Genomic DNA, 23,653 nt, shown 5'->3' with positions numbered 1-23,653 from the left:
TACTCTAGAGCTGCACTGTCCAATATGGTAGCCACATATGGTTATTAATCACTTGAAAGTTGGTTGGTCCAAACTTAGATGTGTTGAGGTGTAAAAGATGTACTAGATTTCATAAGCTGTGTATGAAAGAGTATCTAATTAATAGTTTTCTGTTGATACATGTTACAAGGATAATATTTTTGATGTATTAGGTTAAATCACTTAATTTTTTTTTTTTCACTTTTTAAAGTGTAGCTGTTAGAAAATTTAGAATTACATAAGTAGCTTTCTAAAAAAATATATGAAAGGCTTGTAATGAAAACGTTTGGCCACCAGGGTGCGCTGTGCACCTTCCAGCTCTGCCTTTTGAGGTTGTGCGGGTCAGGGAGGAGGAGGCACTTTTTCAGCGGAGTCTGAGTAGCCGCCTAAAGTTGTGTGTTTCTCCTGTCAGTAGAGCTAGGCCTACAGTTTAAAGTCGTCTTAGTTTTAGCTACTTCTATTGAATTAGAAAAAAATTTAAATCAGGTTTATTGAGGAATAATTTACATAAAATAAAACACTTATTTTAAGTGTCCAGTTTGATGAGTTTTGACAAATAGGTAGACCCATGTAACCACCACTGTAATCAAAATACAGAACCATTTCTATTAGGCCAAAAAGTCCACCCATACTCCTTTGCAGTCAATCACTTTCCCTCCCACTGGTCTGCTTTCTGTCACAGATTAGAGCTGTTTTTCCCTAGAATCTCAAACAAATGGAATCATATAGTATGACTCTTCTGTGTCTGGTTTCTTTCACTTAGCGTAATGTTTTGAGATTCATCTATATTTTGATACCAATAGTTAGCTCCTGTTTGTTGCTGAGTTATTTCATTGTATGGATAAGCCACAGTGTGTTTATCCATTCACCTCTTGTTAGACAATCGAGCAACTTTTAGTTTTTGGCTATTATGAATAAAGCTGCTCGGAACATTCATGTGTAAGTCTTTGTGTGAACGTATGTTTTTAATTCTCAGGGGTAAATGCTGAGGAATGGAATAGCTAGGTTGTGTGGTAAGTGTATTTTCAACTTGAGAAACTGCCAAAATGTTTTCCAAAGTGGTTGTACTATTTCACATTCCCGCCATCGGTATATGAGAGCACCAGTTGCTCTACATCCTTGCCAGTACTTGGTAAAAATTTTTTTGCTATTCTGGTGAGTTGTGTGTAGTGGTTTCTCTTTGTGATTTTACTATTTTTTGATGATTAATTTTTTTAAAAATCCATTTTATTGAGATATAACTTATACACAGAAAATTTTTAATTGTACAGTTTGCTGAGATTTGAAAAATATATACACACAACCATTACAGTCAGGATACATTTCATTACCCTAGAAAGTTCCATCCTGCCCCTTTGCAGTTAATTCCCCACCCTCTCTGGCCCTAAACAGTCATTGATCTGCTTTCTGTGGCTGCAGGTAGTTTGCCTTTTCTAGAATTTCATTTGACTGGAATCCTACAGTATGTACTCTTTTGTATCTGGCCTGTTTTGCTCAGCAGTTGAGATATATCTATGTAGTTGCATGTGTCAGTACTTGCTTTTTATTTCTGATTAGAATTTCATTAAATGCATATAGCATAATTTTTCTTTTTAATCTGTTTACCTGTTGACAGATATTTGGGTTGTTTCCAGTTTAGGGTTATTATGGATAAAACTGCTATGAACACTTTTTTATCAATCTATCTATCTGTACACACACACACACACACACACACACATGTTTTTGGGTGGACATATGTTTTTGTTTCTCATAGGTAACCACATAAGAGTGGAATTGATAGCTTATATGGTAAATATGTTTATTATAAGAAACTAGCAAACTGTTTTCTATGGTTGTACCATTTTACATTTCTATCAGCAATGTATGAAAGTTCTAATTGTTCCAGATCCTTGTCAACAATTAGTATTGTCAGTCTTTTGAATTTTATCTATTCTAATGTGTGTGTACTAGTAGTTCATTCTGATTTTAATTAGTATTTCCCTTTTGACTACTGTTGTTGAGGATCTTTTTATGTGCTTACTGCCCATTCTTTTGTGAAATGTCTGTACAAATCTTTTGTCCATTTTTATATTGGGTTGTTTATCTTCCTTTTCTTAAGTTGTAATTCCATATTCTGATTACAAGCCTTTTTTTAGATATTTGTTTTGTGAATATGTTCTCTGAGCCTGTAGCTTGGCTTTTCATTTTCTTAACAGTGTTTTCAAAGAGCAGAAGTTTTAATTTGCTGAAGTCCAGTTCATTAAGTTTTTCTTTGATGGTTCGAGTTTTTTGTGTCCTAATTAAGGACTGTCTGCCTACCCCAAAGTGGCAAAGCTTTTTTCCTATGATTTTTTTCCTAGAAGTTTTTTAGTGTTAGCTTCTACAGTAAGGTCTGTGATTAATTTTGATTTAATTTTTTGGTATGGTGTGAGATCAGGACGGAGGGTCATTTTTTCCCAAATGAATATACATCTAACATCATTTATTGAAAAAACTTCATTTGTTTGACTCACCTAGACACCTTTGAAAATCAATTGACCATATAACATGGGTCTAAAATTTTGGACTTTATTATATTCCTTTCATCTATGTGTCTGTCTTCATGCTAGTACAACACTGTCTTACTGTCTTAGCTTTGTAGTAATTCTGAAACCAAGTACTCTACCAAGTTCTCTAAGTCTTCAGGTTTTATTCCTTTCTCAAATTGTTTTGCCTCTTCTAAATCCTATTGAGAAACAGAGTTGGCAGTTGATGTTTTAGATTATAATTTAGAATCAGAGTAGAAAGATGTGGTTTTGAATCCTGATGTGTTAGAGGGGCCTTTGCCTACTAGGCTTAATCAACAATAGCAGTCATTCCCTGTTATTGATGTTGTCAGTGCATCCTGAGGTATTGATGCATGTCCTCCATTTCTGCCCAGTAAATTGTCCCCAAATATGTGTTTCACAGGAAGCAGCCTATTGACCACATATAGACATTGTAAAATCTTAAACAAAAAGATGTTATCCCCCCAGCAATCTGTTGTGTGTAGTCTGTTGAATGAATCAGAATTAATTTTTGTTCTAAATAGTTTCTTTTGTATTCCACCAGAATATTGAGCTCAATGATGATACTGTTCTAAATGAGATAAAGTTAGCAGATTGTGAACAGTTTCAGATGCCTGACCTGTGTGCTGAAGAGCTTGCTGTTATCCTTGGAATCTGGTGAGTTAATGACTTACTTGGCTACCTTGAACTTCTAGCATATTGGTTCTCTTGTGTTAGGGAAATCTTTGTTCAAGCAGGTCCCCAGAGGTGTGGATGAATAGAGAATCTTGTCATGGCTTATGAAGATGAAGAATAGTTGGGCAACCAATTAGAGGGTTAGAGATGAGGAATCTCAGGAATCTCCTGTAAGTTGCTATACTTATCCTTCTCTTTTCTTCATAAACAAAATTTCTTTGGTTAACCTTGGCTAGGACTAACTCTTAATGAAGTATTTAGGATAGGTGACTGTTTTGACCTTTGAGGATATTTACGTTCAGAGTATGGAATTGTTTTTTATTTTATTTTATTTTTTAAAGATTTTTTGATGTGGACCATTTTTTAAAGTCTTTATCAAATTTGTTACAATATTGCTTCTGTTTTATGTTTTGTTTTTTTGGCCCCGAGGCATGTGGGATCTTAGCTTCCCGAACAGCGATCAAACCCGCACCCCCTGCATTGGAAGGTGAAGTCTTAACCACTAGACCTCTAGGGTAGTCCCTAGAATTTTTTTTTTAATACAAGAGAACCTTATGTGTGGTAGAAATAGTTTTTCATTGTATTTTATTTTTCTATTTTGAAATAATTTCAAATTTGGAAAAAAGTTGCAAGGGCAAGGCATTGGAAATAACTTTTTTGAGAATAATTTTCCGACATGATATTCTGTCACCCCTGAATACTTTAGTGTGTGTTTTCAACAAACAAGGGAGCTTTTGTGCATAGCCATAATACAGCTATCAAAATCAGGAAATTAACATTCATACTTTACTATCTCTTCCTACTGAGACCCCATTCAAGTTTTGCCAGTTGTCCCAATAATCTCATTTATAGCACAGGATCCAGTCTAGAACATATGTGTTACATTTAGTTGTCATGTCTCTTTAGTTTCTATCAATCTGGACTAGTTCTTCATTTTTGCTTGACTTTCATGATCTTGAGACCTGAAATTTATAAGCCAGTTATTCTGTAGGCTTACTCTCAGTTTGAATTTGTCTGATTTAAAAAAAAAAAAAGGATTAGTTTCACATTTTGTATCATTATCAGGGGTATCAGAAAATGGAGGTTTTGTGGTTCTTATTGCAACCCAGCAGGTAGAAAACAATTTTGATTTGTTCCTCTACTGGCCATGTTAAGTTTGATCATATGATTAAAGTGGGGTCTGCCAGGCTTCTCCAATGTAAAGTTACTCTTTTCTAACTTTTGTTATTAACATGGTCTTTTAGACTATATAAATATCCCGCTTCTCATCTGGAGATTTAGTAATGTTCAAAATAGGATATTTCACAAAGTTATAATATTGAGACTGGTTAAATTAGTAATAGGCAATTTAATAAGGGGAGCATTTATAAAAAATTTGTGTTTTAGCTCAGTAGAACTTATCTTTCTGTGTTCACCTCATAGCATTTTATCTCCTTTACACTAACAGTAGGTTTTCATTTATACAAAAGTTAAATTCAGTTCTACAGTCCCCTTTTGTTTGATTAAAAAGAATGATTAAAAAGAATCACACATGCAGAGTTCTGTTTCTAATCCAAATCAGTTATCTTATCACATCTTTTCATTCCAGTGACAGAATTTATGCTTACTGCCAAAGAATTATTTGTTCAATTCATAATGATACTTAGTATATAAATAATATAAACAACAATCATTTACAAGCAATGTTATGTGCTAGGAATTATACCATGTACTTTCACACTATCCCTCATTAATGTTCTAACAGTCCTAGAGGTTGTTGTTTTTCTCCATTTTTCAGATGGGAAATCAGGGTTCAAATGGCAAAATGACTCACTCAGAATTACAGGACAGCATTTAGGGCTTGAGTCCAGGTTTTACGGACCCAAATTCTTAGTTTTCCTTTATGCTATTTCTTAAAAGATTGTTTTGGCAAACTCATAATTGTCAACTCAACAGGAAACTAAATCAAACCAAATATATATATTCCCAGACTTCTCTCAGTTGTGCTTTAGCTTTATTGAGTTAGACTTCACAGTTGATAGAGGACTGAAAAACCAAGAAAATGCTTGTCTTCAAATACTTTTTTTCCCCCAAATATCATCTTGGTAGAATCTCAATATATAGAACAATTGAAAAGTGCTGAATGAATTTCATGGGCAATTTAAATCTTCATTGTTTGGTAGAAACTGTTTGATTATATTCTGAATCTTGGGGCATCTGATGCACTTTATAAACCCCTGGGTTGGGACATCCGTGAATTGATGATTTGCATGTCGGGGTCGTGATTTTATTATGCTGTCTGATCTCTGCGTAACCTCCGTGGCCATTAACCCCTGTGAAGAGGTGACTTGGACATTGTGGTGGGCTGGGTTCTTTGGAAAGGGGGAAATGCATATAGATGATGGATTGACCAAACTGGGACTAGCTTCATGCTCCTTTCCTTCAATTCCTTCGCTTCACTGGCCTCCTGCTTGAATTTGATTTTACCTGGAGGCCACGTGTCTCATACATCAATGTACCTGATTGCTTTTATGTAAAGTAACTGTGGGAGAAATTCCTTAAAATACAGCAGTCCTTCAGTAATTCAGACAACTGGAGTGAGAAGGGTAATTGCTTTTGAATTAATAATCTGATTTTCAGATATGCAGAATAATGTATTCTAAGCCTAAGTTAGTAAGTTACGGTGAAGAGTGGTGGCCTGATTCAGTTACTGTATCATAATTACTTGTAATGAGCCTGTAGCATTTCAACTTTATCTATATACTTTATGCAGTGAAGTTAGGATTGGAATTTTGTATGTGAGGGATGAATGTTCATCCATTTTGGTTGAGGTTCTTATTTTAGAATGACTTTTGTTTCTGTTCACTTATCAGAGTCATAGTATTAGAACCGAAAGAACCTTACGGTTTATTTGGATCATCTTGCCAACTGATACATAATTCCTTTGTGCAATCAAACTAGAAGTGTCTAAGTATGTGTATGTGTATTGTGTGTGTGTATGTTTTCAAATGAGGTAAATTTGAGACATAACATTATATTAATTTCAGGTGTACAACATAAAATGTTTCTATAATTCCCTCCATTCATTTTTTTTACCAACAATATGTTCATTTAACAATTATTATGTAAACATTTTATGCTCATTATAAAATCCTCCAACAGTGTTGAAAATTATGAGGAAGTGGTACTATTTTGTGAGGTGGTATTTTTCTTTTCATTCTTAGTACAAGTAATATTTGCATACAAAATAACTTACGTAATAAATATAATAAATATATAATATTTATTAAAATATAATATTATATTTATTATATTAAAATATAATAAACTGAACCCACCACCCAACTTAAGAACTAGAAGATTGCAAATACCACTTGCTCAGTCTGTGTGCTTCTTTCCCATCTCATCTTCCTGCCTCTCTTGAAAAGGTAATCACTGTCCTGAATTTTGTCTTTGTCATTTTCTTGCCTTTTCAAAAAATATATTTATTCACATCTTTTATACCTCTAAGTCATTTGCTTCATTTTGTTTGTTTTTGAGCTTTATACAAGTTCTAGCGTACTATGTGTAGTCTTCTGTGATTTGCTGTTTTCTCTCACTGGTGTCTTCCTATGACTCCTCCATGTTGTTATACATAGCTGAAGTCGACTTTGCCAGATAACATTCCATTGGGTGAATATTTTACAATTTATTGGTTTCTCTTTTGGACATCTGTATTGTTAACAGATTTTTCCTATTACACACAATATTACTATGGATATTCGTGTGTATGATTCCTGGTACACCTGTTGAAGAATTTCTCTGAGCTCTATACCTAGGCTGGAATTACTGAGTTTAGGATATATGAATGTTCACTTTACAAGATAGTGCTAAGTTGTTTTCCAAAATTATCCAATCAAATCATACTTGGGTCAGCAGGATCTAAGAATTCCCATTGTTCTGCCTCTTTGACAACTTCTGAATTTTTGCCTGTCTCATGGTGATACTAAATTTCTTTTTGTATGAGTTTGATAAATAGGAGTTGTTGCTATATTAATTCTTTCATTTTCTTTGTGAAGTGACACAGATTGGATTTCATTTTTTTGTTATAAAAGAAATTGTGTTGATATTTTGTACACCAACCACATTTCATTTCTCAGCATTTTATTACTCTTTGTACTTACCTTTGGCACACTTATCTCTACATTTCTATATAATGCAGTAATAGTAAAATATGTGCTTTCAAATATGTAAATATAGTTTACTTGCCTTTTAAAAATTATATTTCATTCATTATGACATGCATTCTGGAATTAATTTGCTTTTTTTTTTTCAATGTAAAGCACAAATCTCCAAAAGAATAACCCAGTGCATACGTTAACTGAAGAGGAGCTGCTGGCATTTACATCAGTGAGTAATGTCTTTTTCCTTTCCATTTCTTTTTTTTTTTCCTTATAAATTATTTTGCCTCTGGTATATTCTTGCCTCAGATTGCTCATGATGAAACACTGCCACTTAAGGAAATTGAGGGGGAAAAAAGCTTATCATTTTAGTTTCCAAGCTGCATATATCTTGCTGCTGATTTAGACATAGGCATTTTTCTTTGCACTTGCTTAGATTTGAGGGCGGTGACCAAATATTTCTTGTCCTTTGTTTGATCCCAGGGCCTAGTCCAGTATCTCACACATAATAGGTGCTCAATAAATACTTGTTGAATGAATAAATGAAGTGACAGAGCAAGAGTCTGAACCTTTACTCCAAAGCCAGTATAGTGTGCAACTCTTCCGTCTCAGATTGAAGGTGATGCGACACGGACGTGATGAGAAAGAGGACTTCAGAGAGCGAGGAGGAGAGCCAGCAGAGGGAATGGGTTTTGGAGGCTGAGGCAGGAGGCAGTGTCAAGAGCCAGGGGTACTTGTCAGCGTTCAGCAGTGGAGAGCAGTCTGGAGGAAAGGCTGAGGCTTTGATGTTTTGCGTTGCTTATCTCTATGACAGTTTCAGTGGAGTAGCTGGGTAGTCATCTTACTACAGAGAATTAAGTAGGGAATGGGGTGTAAGAAAATAAAGTTGATAGATGAAGACCACAGTTAGAGAAGAATGGCAGTGAAAAGGAAAGATAGAGTAATAGATGTTTGAGGATTCATGATCAAAGAAGGCTTTTCTACAAGAGGAAAGTCAGGGCAAGAGGTCAGTCAGTATCTGTTTAGCTTTATGGATAAGAAGATACACACGTCTTTAACGAACACAAGTTGCTTAAGATACATCATTTTTTCAAAGGCATTTTTATTATCAGTTAGGGATCAAGTTAGAATTCTGGTGTTTTCTTCCTTTGTTATTTTTCAGATAAGGCAAAAATAAAGCCCTTTTATCTGGTAGAAAGGAAAGCTAGCTTACTTTGTAAGCTGTAAAATAAATTTTGCAAGTTACTATTTTCTACATACAGTTTTGGAACTGGTTGGATGTTAATCTTCTGAGTCCTCTGGGTGCCTGTTTTATTTTCTCACTTAAGTATTCTTAGAAATCTGCTGTTTTTCATTATAGCATATGTGTGTTTAGGTAACTGTAGAATATCCCTAATTAGTCATTACATATGCTATAGGGAATTTGACAAGTAAAGTGTTAAACATTTTTTAAAAGATATATTTTAAAAATTGTTACGTACCTCCCATTTATTCATTCAGCTAATATCGACTGAATACTTAATGTCTACCAGGCATTGTGCTGGTTATTGGAGATACAGCAGTAAACAGTCTTTTCCCTCTTGCAGTTTACATCAGTTTACACTCTTGTGAGGGAAATAACACAGTAGACAAAAGAAGAAATAGACATTTAATAGAAGTGCTCAGTGTAAATATAAACCAGTATAAGGGGATAAGAATGAGTTGGGGGTGGCTGTTTTAGACAAGAAGGTGGGGGAAGAGCTCAGTGGGAAGGTGATGTTGAACATGGGTCTTCCTGATGTGAGGCACAGGAAAGGACACGGAGGGTCTGGAATGATGGGGAGCTTGAGTCAGTATAGGGAAGTACAGAGCTGGATGGGGACAGTCACCTCGTATCTAGATGATAAATGATGACCAGGATGCTTGTGTTTCTTCTGATGACTGAGCTAAACAGGATGCAGCGTATGATAGGAAGTGTTCCCGCTGTCCTCTCATGGGGACAGTGGTCAGCAGTAACGCCTTCTTGGGATTGGCTTCATAAGCAGATTATTGTGGAATATAGATTATCTACAGTTATCCTGAAATGACATTAAAACACTCTGTTTACATTCAAGCAGTTAACTTTTTTTTTAAGTGTTTTTTGTGGGTGGGGTGTATTCTTTTCTTTAACCTTTTCTTATTTCTTTTCTGATTCTTTTCTCTTTCTCTCTTTCTTTCTTTCTTCTTTTCCTGTTCTTGTTCCTCTATACAGTGAGGTACTTCTGAAGTCATTAACTCTGGTAACCTGTGATGGTAGGTAACTCATCCCTCCTAACTTGCAGTGAAGGTCGTAAACTCAGGTTTCATACTTTCCCCCCAGGGCTTTATAATACATAATTTCTCTGCTCTCCTCCTCCAGCTCTCTTCCAAGTCAGCACTGACCTGAGGACTGATCGCTCTTTTGAGGGAAGCTGTTCAGTGACAGTGCTTTATAGTGCCAGGCCTAACTCTTTTAAAGAGATGAGTTTGTTAATGCCAAGTAAATGTTTAATTGGTAAGAAGTAAGGCAAGGAACTTATAGTGAGGAGGGCTTTGAGGAGCCCCAAGCATACTTTGGGCTGTGCACCACCCATTCCATTTCTTATCCCAAAGGAAGCATATGGAATACACCAGAAAAACCCAAATCAGCTCTTCCTTTTGTCATTCAGTCCTTCCTCTTATCCCTTCTTTGTGCATGATTCTGAAGTGGGTAATAAGGTGAGGTAGAAGTAGCCCCTGGTTTCAATGAAGAATTTCACTAAAATTTATATCCTATATAACTGTATGTCCTGTACATAAATATCCTTTATTTATATCCTATATAACTCCAGAGGAGTGTTTGAGGCAAGAGGGACCACTTTTAAGTGCTACCTTGCTTCTGAACTCCCTTTTAACAAGGATTGTATTTGGGCTTACAGTATTGTAATTATTTATGTGTATGTCTTATCTTCCCCATAAGACTATAAACTTCCAGTTTTAGGCACTGGTCTCTGTTCTTCTCTGGGTCTTCTACAAGGCCTACTGTAATGCTTCAATGCTTTCTTCACAGTTGTTGCTCAAGAAAAGTATGCAAAATGTGGGAATGAATGAAGTACACTAGAACCAGAAACAGGATTTATTTCTGTCCTGCAGCAAGGTGCTGCATTGCTCCACTTAGTTCCATAACATGGGTAGTACTACCACCCAGTGTACTACCTAGTGTATCCTTAGGATAACCACTTATTTCATCTTCCTCTTCAGTAAAATGAGGGAAGGAGTGATGTGTCCCTCCCTCGGCGCTGAAAACTTGTTTTGAGGATCAAATTACAAAATGTATGTGAAAATACTTCAGAGTGGGTAGATAGAGCCTGGTGCCCCCATAGCATTCAGGAATGAGTCAGCTTATCTGGTTGCTGGTTTGTAGGAGCGTGCTACTGTTTTCAAGGAATAGGACTTCCTAAGTGGATCAGGCCAGTTTGGAATTGGCTGTAGATGTGGAAGAGAAGGGAGTAGAGGAGGAAAGAAGCAGCATCCTCTTCCTTCCTGAGCATACGTTTCCATGCTCTGGCTGTGGCATGGTGGCTGGGGTCTGGAGTTGTGAACTCTTTTTTTTTTTTTTTTTTTTTTTTTGTGGTACACGGGCCTCTCACTGTTGTGGCCTCTCCCATTGCGGAGCACAGGCTCAGCGGCCATGGCTCACGGGCCCAGTCGCTCCGCGGTACGTGGGATCTTCCCGGATCGGGGCACGAACCCATGTTCTCTGCATTGGCAGGTGGATTCTCAACCACTGCGCCACCAGGGAAGCCCCGTGGAGTTGTGACCTCTTGAGGCTGTGAGATGTCTTCCTCTGTTGATAGAAGAGCAAGTCCCGTAGAAATCTCAGTCCCCTACCAGAGTATTGTGAGCACTTGGAGGGACAGGAATCACAATTATTGAACATTTGATATATACTTACTGAACAAATGAATGGCTGATTGGTCCTGAATTTTGTTCAGTTTTCATGTGCTATCCTAAAGTTTACTAAAATAATGGTGAAATCTCTTTTTTGGAAGAATTTTTGCCAGTGTTTCCAGGTTGGTGTAGCATGTTGAAATATATGTGAGATATGTTAGGAAAAAGTTTTAATTCAGCAATGGCAGAAGATTTTCCCAAGAAGAATACTTTACCTTTTTAACATTGTTATTATGTAATGCTTTTCCTGAGATATTCTTTCCTCACATTTCAGGAAAACTGAATGAGTCATAGTAAAAATAACCCACATTGTTCTAGAGAGCCATTTATGTTGTATTGGCTTGATAATTTAAAATTAGCTGTGTTGTCTACGTCATTTCCTTTCAGATGAGCCAAGTCAGTGACATTCAGTAATGCCTTTAATTTCCTTTCATTGTTGAAAATGGGAACAATTTAGTTAATTCATACAGGTGTTTCAGTTTTCATTGGCAAAAGTTCTGCTTAAGTGTGAATTGGTACTGGCAGCCTGCCTTCTGACTGTCTGCCTGAAGCCCCAAGGTCTCTGCAAATGAAAAATGGAAAAAGACCTTTGAAAGTTACACATTATATTGTATGTATTTTCTCTTTCTGCTATTAATTTTAAGGCTATTGAATAAATACTTAACTATGGAATTAAAATAGTTCGCTAACCATTTTTGAAGAGAAAAGTGATACCTTTTCTTCTTCTAGGGCATACTTATTTCTTAATTTTAATTTTTTAAGATAGGCAGTATAACTGTGAGATAGTCATGATACTTCTGATAGTTTGTCCTCGCATTACATGTTGACATGTCTGTATTAAGCAGGATAACCCAGGATTTTGATTTTCTTTCTGGTTTGAATACTTGTCTCCCCAGATGTTACTCATTCATTTTAATTTAACAGGCATTCAGATCATGAGCCTTGTAGCTATATCTGGGTCATAACTTGGTAACTTTTAAAGAAGCAGGAGATGGGTATGTTTTGTTTCAGTTTGTGGGTTAACTGTTATTAAACAGAGGCTTAAAAATATTTTTTTTGATTGGAGTTGAACTAGGTTACTTGTATATATCTTACTTCAAGAATAGACAGAGAAAGAATAATGAGTAATAATAGGATTTGTGGGATCTTACATGTCTCTTTTCTTACCATCTCTACTTTGGTAACTGCTAGATTTCTTTCTTCACAGTTAACCATGACTTAAGGTTAATGCTTATTTGTGGGTTTATTTCTAGCCATGTTGGAGTAACTGGTACTGCATTTGATCTCTCATTGTAAACAACTACAAATCTGGGGCAAAATAAATATATGAAACAGAAGTATATAAAAAGGATAGTAAGTTATGACCAAATAGTGTTTATCTCAGGAATGCAAAATTGGTTTAACATTAAACAGTCATTGCAATTCATCTTATTAATGTAGTAAGGAGAAAAGCTGAATGATTATCTCATTATATTTATTTATTTTAGCATTTGAAAAAATTCAACACCCTTTCATTGTAAAAACTTAGTAAACTATGAATGGAAGAGAATATCAACCTGATAAAGGGTATCTATGAAAAATCAGAGTTAAAATCATTATTAATAAAAAACTAGTTTTTCCTTTAAGATCAGGAAAGTGGCACTTCTTTTCTTCATTGAACTGGAAATCCCAGCTAGTGCAATAAGACATTAAGAAGATATAAGGGTTAAAGACCTAAATGTAAGGCCAGACATTATCAAACTCTTAGAGGAAAACATAGGCAGAACACTCTATGACATAAATCACAGCAAGATCCTTTTTGACCCACCTCCTAGAGAAATGGAAATAAAAACAAAAATAAACAAATGGGACCTAATGAAACTTAAAAGCTTTTTGCACAGCAAAGGATACCATAAACAAGACCAAAAGACAACCCTCAGAATGGGAGAAAATATTTGCAAATGAAGCAACTTACAAAGGATTAATCTCCAAAATTTATAAGCAACTCATGCAGCTCAATAACAAAAAAACCAACAACCCAATCCAAAAATGGGCAGAAGACCTAAATAGACATTTCTCCAAAGAAGATATACAGATTGCCAACAAACACATGAAAGAATGTGCAACATCATTAATCATTAGAGAAATACAAATCAAAACTACAATGAGATATTATCTCACACCACTCAGATTGACCATCATCAAAAAATCTAGAAATAATGAATGCTGGAGAGGGTGTGGAGAAAAGGGAACCCTCTTGCACTGTTGGTGGGAATGTAAATTGATACAGCCACTATGGAGAACAGTATGGAGGTTCCTTAAAAAACTAAAAATAGAACTACCATACGCCCCAGCTATCCCACTACTGGGCATATACCCTGAGAAAACCATAATTCAAAAAGAGTCATGTACCACAATGTTCACTGCAGCTCTATTTACAATAGCCAGGGCATGGAAGCAACCTAAATCTCCGTCAACAGGTGAATGGATAAAGAAGATGTGGCACATATATTCAATGGAATATTACTCAGCCATAAAAAGAAATGAAACTGAGTTATTTGTAGTGAGGTGGATGGTCCTGGAGTCTGTCATACAGAGTGAAGTAAGTCAGAAGGAGAAAATCAAATACTGTATGCTAACACATATATATGGACTCTAGAAAAAAAAAAAAACTGTTGTGAAGAGCCTAGGGGTAGGACGGGGATAAAACAGAGACCTACTAGAGCATGGACTTGAGGATATGGGGAGGGGGAAGGGTAAGCTGTAACGAAGTGAGAGAGTGGCATGGACATATATACACTACCAAACGTAGGGTGGATAGCTAGTGGGAAGCAGCCACATGGCACAGGGAGATCAGCTAAGTGGTTTGTGACCACCTAGAGGGGTGGGATAGGGAGGGGGGGAGGGAGGGAGATGCAAGAGGGAAGAGATATGGGAACATATGTATATGTATAACTGATTCACTTTGTTGTTAAGCAGAAACTACTAACACACCATTGTAAAGCAATTATACTCCAATAAAGATGTTAAAAAAAAAGAAAAGAAGATACAAAGGGAGTGCAGATTGGAAAGGAAGATATAAGATTATCGTTTTGCATAGACAGCACAATTCTTTACATAGGGAAACTCTATAAAGAATAGACATGAAAGGTACTGGAACTAATAAGCAAGGCCTGAGAATACAAGGTCAATATAAAAAAGTCAGTTATGTTTATATATACTAACAGTGAATAATTGGGAAAGTAATTTAAAAACTACTTACAATAGCATAAAAACACCAAATGTTTAGTGATGTATTTGACTAAAGTGTAAGACCCGTACACTGAAAATGACATATATTGCTTTAAGAAATTGAAGATCTGAATAAATGGAGAGACTTACCATGTTCATGGATTGGAAGGCTTAATATTGTTGAGTTGACATTCTCCCAAAATTGAGTTATAATTTAAATCCAATAGCAATCGGAATCCAGGAGAACCCCCTTCTTTTTTTTTTTTGCAGAAATTGACAAGATGATTCTAAAATTTATTTGGAATACTGTTGCTTCTGTGATGGCCAAGTAAGCTCTTTGGACCCATCTGTCTGCAGATAAATATTACAAACTATGGACAAAATACAAAAAAACAAACAAAATAAACTACCTGATGACATTAGGTTATATGAATGACCATTAAGAGAATGAAAGATTGTTAATATCACTAGTCATTGGGAAAATGCAAATTAAAACCACAACAATATACCACTGTACACTACTTAAAAGGTATATTACCTTACAGAGTAGTTGGAATTCTCACACATTGTAAATGTAATGTGACATAAAATGGCACAACCACTTTGGAACACAGTTTGGCATTTTCTCATACAGTTAATCATCAATTCCACCTCTAGGTATTTGTCTATGTGAAATGTGGCTCCACAAAGACTTACACAAATGTTCATAGCTGTTTAATCCATAATAGCTTAAACCTGGAAACAGTGCAAATGTCCATCAACAAGTAAATGATAAATTGCAGTATATCCATCTAAAGAAATAATACTCAGCAATAAAAGGAAATGAAGTATTGATACATGCAAAAATATGGATGAAATCTGAAAAACATGATTTTGAGTTAAAGAAGCCAGATTGTATGATTCCATTTCATTAGAGTTCTAGAATAGGCAAAACTAAATCATAATCACAGAAAATAAATCACAGATTGATTGCAAAGAGGTGCAAGGAAACAAGGGAATTTTTGTGGCTGATAGAAATTTTGTATATATTGTTTGTGGTGTATACATTTGTCAAAATCAAACACTATACTATATATGGGTTTATTTTATTGTATCTATCATATACTTCAGTAAAGTCACTAAGAATAACTAAAAGGGAAAATGCTTGTATGTTATTTAGAGCTGTAATATTTAAGATGGATTAGTTTGTCAAAGTAGCTTTTGGTTTCTGTGTAGATTAGTCCTTATCATCAATTTCTGAAGTACAACAGAAATACTCAACCTACCTAAAGTGTTAAATGGAAAGAATGTAGAAGGAGAAGAACGAATTCCCAATGGGAAATTGCTCAGTGTTCACATTCAGTATGAAGCTTACTTCTTTTTCAAGGCAAAATCAAACTAGTTTTACCCAAATATTTTTGTAAACTTGTGTTCAAAAGAAACCCTAAAATTGAGTGGATGGATATACTGTATAGACCTCCAGTTGGGGGTCCCTTTGACCCTTAGCATCCGACACAGGTTGTTGCTATTAAAATGTTTATTGAATTGAATTTTTTCCCTCTCATGATTGAGAGTCAACAGAAACAACAAACAGAAAGATAGTTAGGATGAATGTAAACCTTAGGAGTGCACAGGGCAGGAAACTTGTATATACAGTAAAATAAAGTGAGGTACTAATATATGATTTCAGGTAACTTCTTGTGTTAATGGACGTAAAAGTAGTTAATTAGTAGAATTTAATTATTTTAAATCTGTAAATGCCATCTTTAGTAGAATCTGTATTGGGCCTGCAGATCAAACTATTGGTTGTGTGGCAAAATGTTAACACTTGGGTGAAGGGTGTATGGGAATTCTCTGTATTATTCTCGAAACTTTTCTGAAGAAGAAAATAAATTTGAAAATAAAAAGTTGAAAGACCTCTGGCACAAAACTATATGGAAAATGAGCAAAGTCCATCATTGCCTCATTGCTAGATAACCATCCTTATTTTGGGTTGAAGATATACACAGGCTTTCTGGAGCATACTCAGGCTACCTTTAAACTTCGGTCGGTCTCCCTGTGTCTCTTACTGGGTTTCAACCTTGTCTTGCCCCATATTGTCTTTAGCAGCAAAGGAAATAGGGAGGAGCTACGAAACTTAAAGACGTGGCTTAAAATAAAAGGAAGAAGGGGAACACGTGGACCAGAGAGCAGAGGCTTTCACGGTGTTAAGACACTGCTAATCTCACAAGAGGTAGAAAAGGTGTCTAAGGAGTCTTCAGACCTGACTTAAACACATACATATGTGCATAGACACTCAGAGAAGTCAGCAGCTGGGGTCAGGGCCTGCAATGAGAGGCAGGGAGCCGAGGCCTCTGCAGGCAGCCATGAGGGATGGAGTTACCTGAAGTAGTAGCACTTTCAGAACTTTCCACTGAGCTAAGACTGAAGCAGGCAAGTCTGAAGTGATCGTGAATGCATGGTGCTGCTTGGCTGTGGCAGCAGAAACCAGTCTCTGTAGAGGAAAACATCTCCTAAACCCAAATTAAAAATTGAGCAGTGAGCTCATAATTAAAGACCAATAAACAGAAGAGAAGGCAAGCCACTGTGGTTGAGAGTCAACAAACAGCAGATTAAAGGATGAACTGCAGTTTTCTCATTCATAATGTATAACAGCTATGTGTGAAACGTTTAAAGAAATACAGGGTATAATCACAAAGATAACCTAGCAACTTACGTTAGTTATTAGATGTTCATGATTTGGGAGAGAAAATGTAGCTTCTAGAAATAACTTGAAATTAAAAAGCAGAATTTAAAAAAATGTAATCCGTGTTTATCCACATCAGAGAGATGTCCAAAAACACCAAGAAGTTGTGTATAACAGGTGTTCTAGAAATTCCAGTCTTAGAAGTACACCTAAGAAACTCGTGCATGTGCATCAGTGGATGTGTATAAGAATGTTTAATGATAGCAGTGTTTGTAATGGCAAACAAACTGTAAACAGCCTAAATGTTGACAGGAGAAGGGATAAATAAACTGTGATATCTTATATCACAAGTATGAAATATTATACAACAGTGAAGTGAAAATAAATGAACTATAGCTGTAAGTAACAACGTGGATGAGTTTTATAAAGGTAACAATAGGTTAAAAAACCAGTCCCAGGGACTTCCCTCGCAGTCCAGTGGTTGGGACTCAACGCTTCCCATGCAGGGGATGTGGGTTCGATCCCTTGTTGGATTCCCACATGCCACAAGGTACGACAAAAACAACAACAACAAAAAAACCAGTCCCAGATTCACAGGGCTTATATTATACTTTATAACTTATATAACTTACATTTTAGTTACCTTTATTCTTCTTTGTATATCAAATAATAAAAAAATCTGAAAAGCATTTTGGGCAAGAGCAAAATCATTTAAATGTTATTTGATAAACGATTTTAAGAAATAAACGACACTGACATCATTGTGTACATTTTACTTTTGAAGTGAATCTTACTGTTTATTAGGCTGGTGATAATGGAGAGCATTAATGTAAGGTAAAGGAAAAAACCTTAAGAAAGAAAAGCTCCTTAGTGGAGCTTCCAGTCCCCAGATAGGAGAAGTATATGGGGTTAATAGCTAAGATGATGATACGTTTGATATGGAGGAGTCTTACTCAAACTCAAGGCTTTGTGCTTCGGCTTTTGGCCATCATTGAAGCTAAAGGTGTTAGGCCTTTTGACATTATGAATTCACATGGTGTTAAGGGATGAAAAATCCAGTTCAAAAATAATTCGTATGCTTTAAATAGGTCTGCTTTTCATGACCATGTGAAAGGTGCATCTGGTACTGCTGATGAACTGGCATCTCCAGAATGCAGGAGATCTTTCTTTTTTGAGGCAACCAAATAACCATCAGCTTGATCTCTCTGGTGTCTGCTTTCTATGTGAAAATTGGCAGAGTGGAGAAAAGAACTTTGACCACGTTGTAATAGCAGGAGATCCAGAATCTCAGGATTTGCCAAGCATGCTGCTAGATACTGTGGAAGAAATAAAGGTATAAAACATAAGACTTGCCTTCATGGAATTTTTAATTTAGCCAAGATCAGATAAACTTAGGAAAATGTAATTAGCAGTACCAGGCAATTTAAACTACAAATTGATAGCACAGATAAATAAATCCCCTAACTGCTTAGAAAAGAAGAAAATATTGAGAACAGAGCAGTCAAAGAAGGCTTTGTTCACTAAGGGAGGATTAGAGGGGCCTTGAAAGACACATGGGATCTAGATGGAGTGATAACGTCAGCACAGGCAAGGAGATGGCCATGTGTGAGCTGTACTGGGTTCATTTGGCTGTGTTGCCAGGTTTGTTTAAGGCAGTAGTAAGACTTGGGGAAAAATAGCTTTGAGACAGATTTTAAATGGTCTAGAGAGCAAGGACAGGGCATTTGGACTGCTGTTCTACTGGGAATGATTTATAGACTACGTTTGGAATTTAAAGTTATTTGGTACTGATTTTAACAACGAATGCTCTTTTAAACAGTTCATTAAGAAGGGGGAATAGTTTTGTTTTTTTATAATATTTCTTTGTTCCTTACTTTTATAAGGTCAGCCTGACCTGGGTGGGCATTGTTTGATTTGCCTTTAGTGTAGCCAAACAATTATGCATCCACAGGAGAGCTCTGAGTTGCCTTGATTTATGTGTAGAAAAAGCAACTATGTGAAAGTTCCTTCATATTTAAAGGAGCAGACTGGCTGTCTGTCATGTAAAGGGTCCTAGTGACCTCTGGAAGAAGAGTATTTGAAATGTATAATGATAAGAATGAAAGGAAACTTGTTTTTAATGGAAACAACACTCCAGATCCTCTTTGATGGTGGTACATAATTTTGCTACTTATCTGGAAATGAGGGTAATGTTGCATATGGTGGGAAATTGTTAGGTAAGTAAAATCATGCCTTCTGTATAGTGTGTCATAATATTAAAATTTACTTTTTAATGTAAGTTAAAGTGGTGTTCACTGACTTTTTCAAGTAGTTACTGGCATTTCCTCAGATGTCATCAACAGATGATTACAGCTCCCTTTCTGGTCTGAGCCCAAGCATCAGCTCAGGTGGCATAATTTAGTGAGAAACTCCTACTGAGGCGTGCAGAGCTGTCTCCGTTTTGCTCTCAAGGTATCTTGTTACATTCCTTATCAACGGTTGCTGAAGTGGATTGATTCTTTAACTTATAAAATATTCTAACTATAAATAAAAGAGTTTATTTCAACTTTCACAACAACAGTAGAAATGTTAAAGTGTATATGAAAAATTATATACTTGTAGAAGCCTACTGACTCAGTGAGTAACCTTTCAGCAGTTCTGGTTAATGAGATTTGAGATATGAGAGAACTTTTCTTAAAAAGAGACACACAAATGTTACCACTTACTTTTAGGGGGTTATGGCCTCTGCCCTGGTATGTGAAAATGGTGGAAATTCCATTTTACATACAAGTATATAGTTGCAAATGGCACAGTGTTCTGTAGCAATTGTCCTAATTCTCAAATTGCTGCTAGTTGAACCCACCAAATTTCTTTTTTTGTTCTTTTATTCTTTTTTTTTTTAAACATCTTTATTGGAGTATAATTGCTTTACAATGGTGTGTTACTTTCTGCTTTATAACAAAGTGAATCAGCTATACATGTACATACATCCCCATATCGCCTCCCTCTTGCATCTCCCTCCCACCCTCCCTATCCCACCCCTATAGGTAGTCACAAAGCACAGAGCTGTTCTCCCTGTGCTATGCGGCTGCTTCCCACTAGCTATCTATTTTACGTTTGGTATTGTATATATGTCCATGCCACTCTCTCACTTTGTCCCAGCTTACCCTTCCCCCTCCCTCCCCATGTCCTCAAGTCCATTCTCTAGTAGGTCTGTGTCTTTATTCCCGTCCTGCTCCTAGGTTCTTCATGACCCTTTTTTTTTTTTTTAAGATTCCATATATATGTGTTAGCATATGGTATTTGTTTTTCTCTTTCTGACTTACTTCACTCTGTATGACAGACTCTAGGTCCATCCACTGAACTACAAATAGCTCAATTTCATTTCTCTTTATGGCTGAGTAATATTCCATTGTATCTATGTGCCGCTTCTTCTTTATCAGTTCATCTGTCGATGGACACTTAGGTTGCTTCCATGTCCTGATATTGTTAATAGAGCTGCAGTGAACCTTGTGATACATGTTTGTTTTTGAATTATGGTTTTCTCAGGGTATATGCCCAGTAGTGGGATAGCTGGGTCGTATGGTAGTTCTATTTTTAGTTTTTTAAGGAACCTCCATACTGTTCTCCATAGTGGCTGTATCAATTTACATTCCCACCAACAGTGCAAGAGGGTTCCCTTTTCTCCACACCCTCTCCAGCATTTATTGTTTGTAGAGTTTTTGATGATGGCCAATCTGGCCGGTGTGAGATGATATCTCATTGTAGTTTTGATTTGCATTTCTCTAATGATTAGTGATGTTGAGCATCCTGTCGTGTGTTTGTTGGCAATCTGTATATCTTCTTTGGAGAAATGTCTATTTAGGTCTTCTGCCCATTTTTGGATTGGGTTGTTTGTTTTTTTGATACTAAGCTGCATGAGCTGCTTGTAAATTTTGGAGATTAATCCTTTGTCAGTTGCTTCATTTGCAACTATTTACTCCCATTCTGAGGGTTGTCTTTTCATCTTGTTTATGGTATCCTTTGCTGTACAAAAGCTTTTGAGTTTCATTAGGTCTCATTTGTTAATTTTTGTTTTTATTCCCATTTCTCTAAGAGGTGGGTCAAAAAGGATCTTGCTGTGATTTATGTCATAGAGTGTTCTGCCTATGTTTTCCTCTAAGAGTTTTATAGTGTCCGGCCTTACATTTAGGTCTTTCATCCATTTTGAGTTTATTTTTGTGTGTGGTGTTAGGGAGTGTTCTAATTTCATTCTTTTACATGTTGCTGTCCAGTTTTCCCAGCACCACTTATTGAAGAGGTTGTCTTTTCTCCATTATATATTCTTCCCTCCTTTATCAAAAATGAGGTGACCATATGTGTGTGGGTTTATCTCTTGGCTTTCTTTCCTGTTCCACTGATCTATATTACTGTTTTTGTGCCAGTACCATACTGTGTTGATTACTGTAGCTTTGTAGTATAGTCTGAAGTCAGGGAGCCTGATTCCTCCAGCTCCGTTTTTCTTTCAGAAGATTGCTTTGGCTATTCGGGGTCTTTTGTGTTTCCATACAAATTGTGCATTTTTTTGTTCTAGTTCTGTGAAAAATGCCATTGGTATTTTTTAATAGCGATTGCATTGAATCTGTAGATTGTTTTGGGTAGTATACTCATTTTCACAATGTTGATTCTTCAATCCAAGAACATGGTATATCTCTCCATCTATTTGTATCATCTTTAATTTCTTTCTTCCATGTCTTACAGTTTTCTGCATACAGGTCTTTTGTCTCCTTAGGTAGGTTTATTCCTAGGTATTTTATTCTTTTATTGCAGTGGTAAATGGGAGTGTTTCCTTAATTTCTCTTTCAGATTTTTCATCACTAGTGTATAGGAATGCAAGAGGCTTCTGTGCATTAATTTTGTGTACCCCGCTACTTTACCAAATTCACTGATTAGCTCTAGTAGTTTTCTGGTAACATCTTTAGGATTCTCTGTGTATAGTATCATGTCATCTGCAAACAGTGACAGCTTTACTTCTTCTTTTCCAATTTGGATTCTTTTTATTTCTTTTTCTTCTGTGATTGCTGTGGCTTAAACTTCCAACACTATGTTGAATAATAGTGGTGAGAGTGGGCAACCTTGTGTTGTTCCGGATCTTAGTGGAAATGGTTTCAGTTTCTCACCATTGAGGACGATGTTGGCTGTGGATTTGTCATATATGGCCTTTATTAGTTTGAGATAAGTTCATTCTGGGCCTATTTTCTGGAGGGTTTTTATCATAAATGGGTGTTGAATTTTGTCTAAAGCTTTTTCTGCCTCTATTGAGATGATCATATGGTTCTTATTCTTCAGTTTGTTAATATGGTGTATCACATTGATTGATTTGCATATATTGAAGAATCCTTGTATTCCTGGGATAAACCCCACTTGATCATGGTGTATGATCCTTTTAATGTGCTGTTGGATTCTGTTTGCTAGTATTTTGTTGAGGATTTTTGTATCTGTGTTCTTCAGTGATATTGGCCTGTAGTTTTCTTTTCTTGTGACATCTTTGTCTGGTTTTGGTATCAGGGGGATGGTGGCCTTGTAGAATGGGTTTGGGAGTGATCCTCCTTCTTCTATATTTTGGAAGAGTTTGAGAAGGGTAGGTGTTAGCTCTTCACTCAACGTTTGATAAAATTCGCCTGTGAAGCCATCTAGTCCTGGGCTTTTGTTTGTTGGAAGATTTTTAATCACAGTCTTAATTTCAATGCCTGGTCTCTTTATACTTTCTATTTCTTCCCGGTTCAGTCTCGGAAGGTTGTGCTTTTCTAAGCATTTGTCCATTTCTTCCAGGTTGTCCATTTTATTGACACAGACTTGCTTGTAGTAATCTCTCAGGATCCTTTGTATTTCGGCAGTGTCAGTTGTTACTTCTCCTTTTTCATTTCTTATTCTATTGATTAGTCTTCTCCCTTTTTGTCTTGATGTGTCTAGCTCTAATGGTTTATCAATTTTGTTTATCTTCTCAAAGAACCAGCTTTTAGTTTTATTGATCTTTGCTAATGTTTCCTTCATTTCTTTTTCATTTATTTCTGATCTGATCTTTATGATTTCTTTCCTTCTGTTAACTTTGGTGGTTTTTTTGTTTTTCTTTCTCTAATTGCTTTAGGTATGAGGTTAGTTTGTTTATTTGAGATGTTTCTTGTTTTTTAAGGTAGGATTGTATTGCTATAATCTTCCCTCTTAGGACTTCTTTTGCTGCATCCCATAGGTTTTGGGTGATTGTGTTTTCATTGTCATTTGTTTCTAGGTATTTTTTGATTTCCTGTTTCATTTCTTCAGTGTTCTCTTGGTTATTAAGTAGTGTATTGTTTAGCCTCCATGTGTTTGTATTTTTTCCAGATTTTTTTCCAGTAATTGATATCTAGTCTCATAGCACTGTGGTCAGAAAAGATACTTCATACGATTTCAATTTTCTTAAATTTACCAAGGCTTTATTTGTGACCCAAGATATGATCTATTTTGGAGAACGTTCCATGAGCACTTGAGAAGAA

The 23,653-nt window shown here is 36.0% G+C and overlaps 1 protein-coding gene across 6 annotated transcripts in view; it reads left to right on the top strand.

Annotated features, from left to right (window-relative positions):
- TTC27 (tetratricopeptide repeat domain 27) overlaps window positions 1-23,653 on the top strand; it is a 177,761-nt gene that overhangs the window by 40,507 nt on the left and 113,601 nt on the right. For all 6 annotated transcript variants that reach the window (XM_067007841.1, XM_067007840.1, XM_067007838.1 and 3 more), the window contains exons 8-9: window positions 3,091-3,203; window positions 7,523-7,589. In XM_067007841.1, the coding sequence (XP_066863942.1) occupies window positions 3,091-3,203; window positions 7,523-7,589 (180 nt within the window). The remainder of the gene's footprint in view (window positions 1-3,090; window positions 3,204-7,522; window positions 7,590-23,653) is intronic.

This window comes from Kogia breviceps, chromosome 11 (assembly GCF_026419965.1).
Source record: "Kogia breviceps isolate mKogBre1 chromosome 11, mKogBre1 haplotype 1, whole genome shotgun sequence".
NCBI classification, from domain to species: Eukaryota; Metazoa; Chordata; class Mammalia; order Artiodactyla; family Physeteridae; genus Kogia; species Kogia breviceps.
This window is presented reverse-complemented; position numbering and strand designations above follow the sequence as displayed.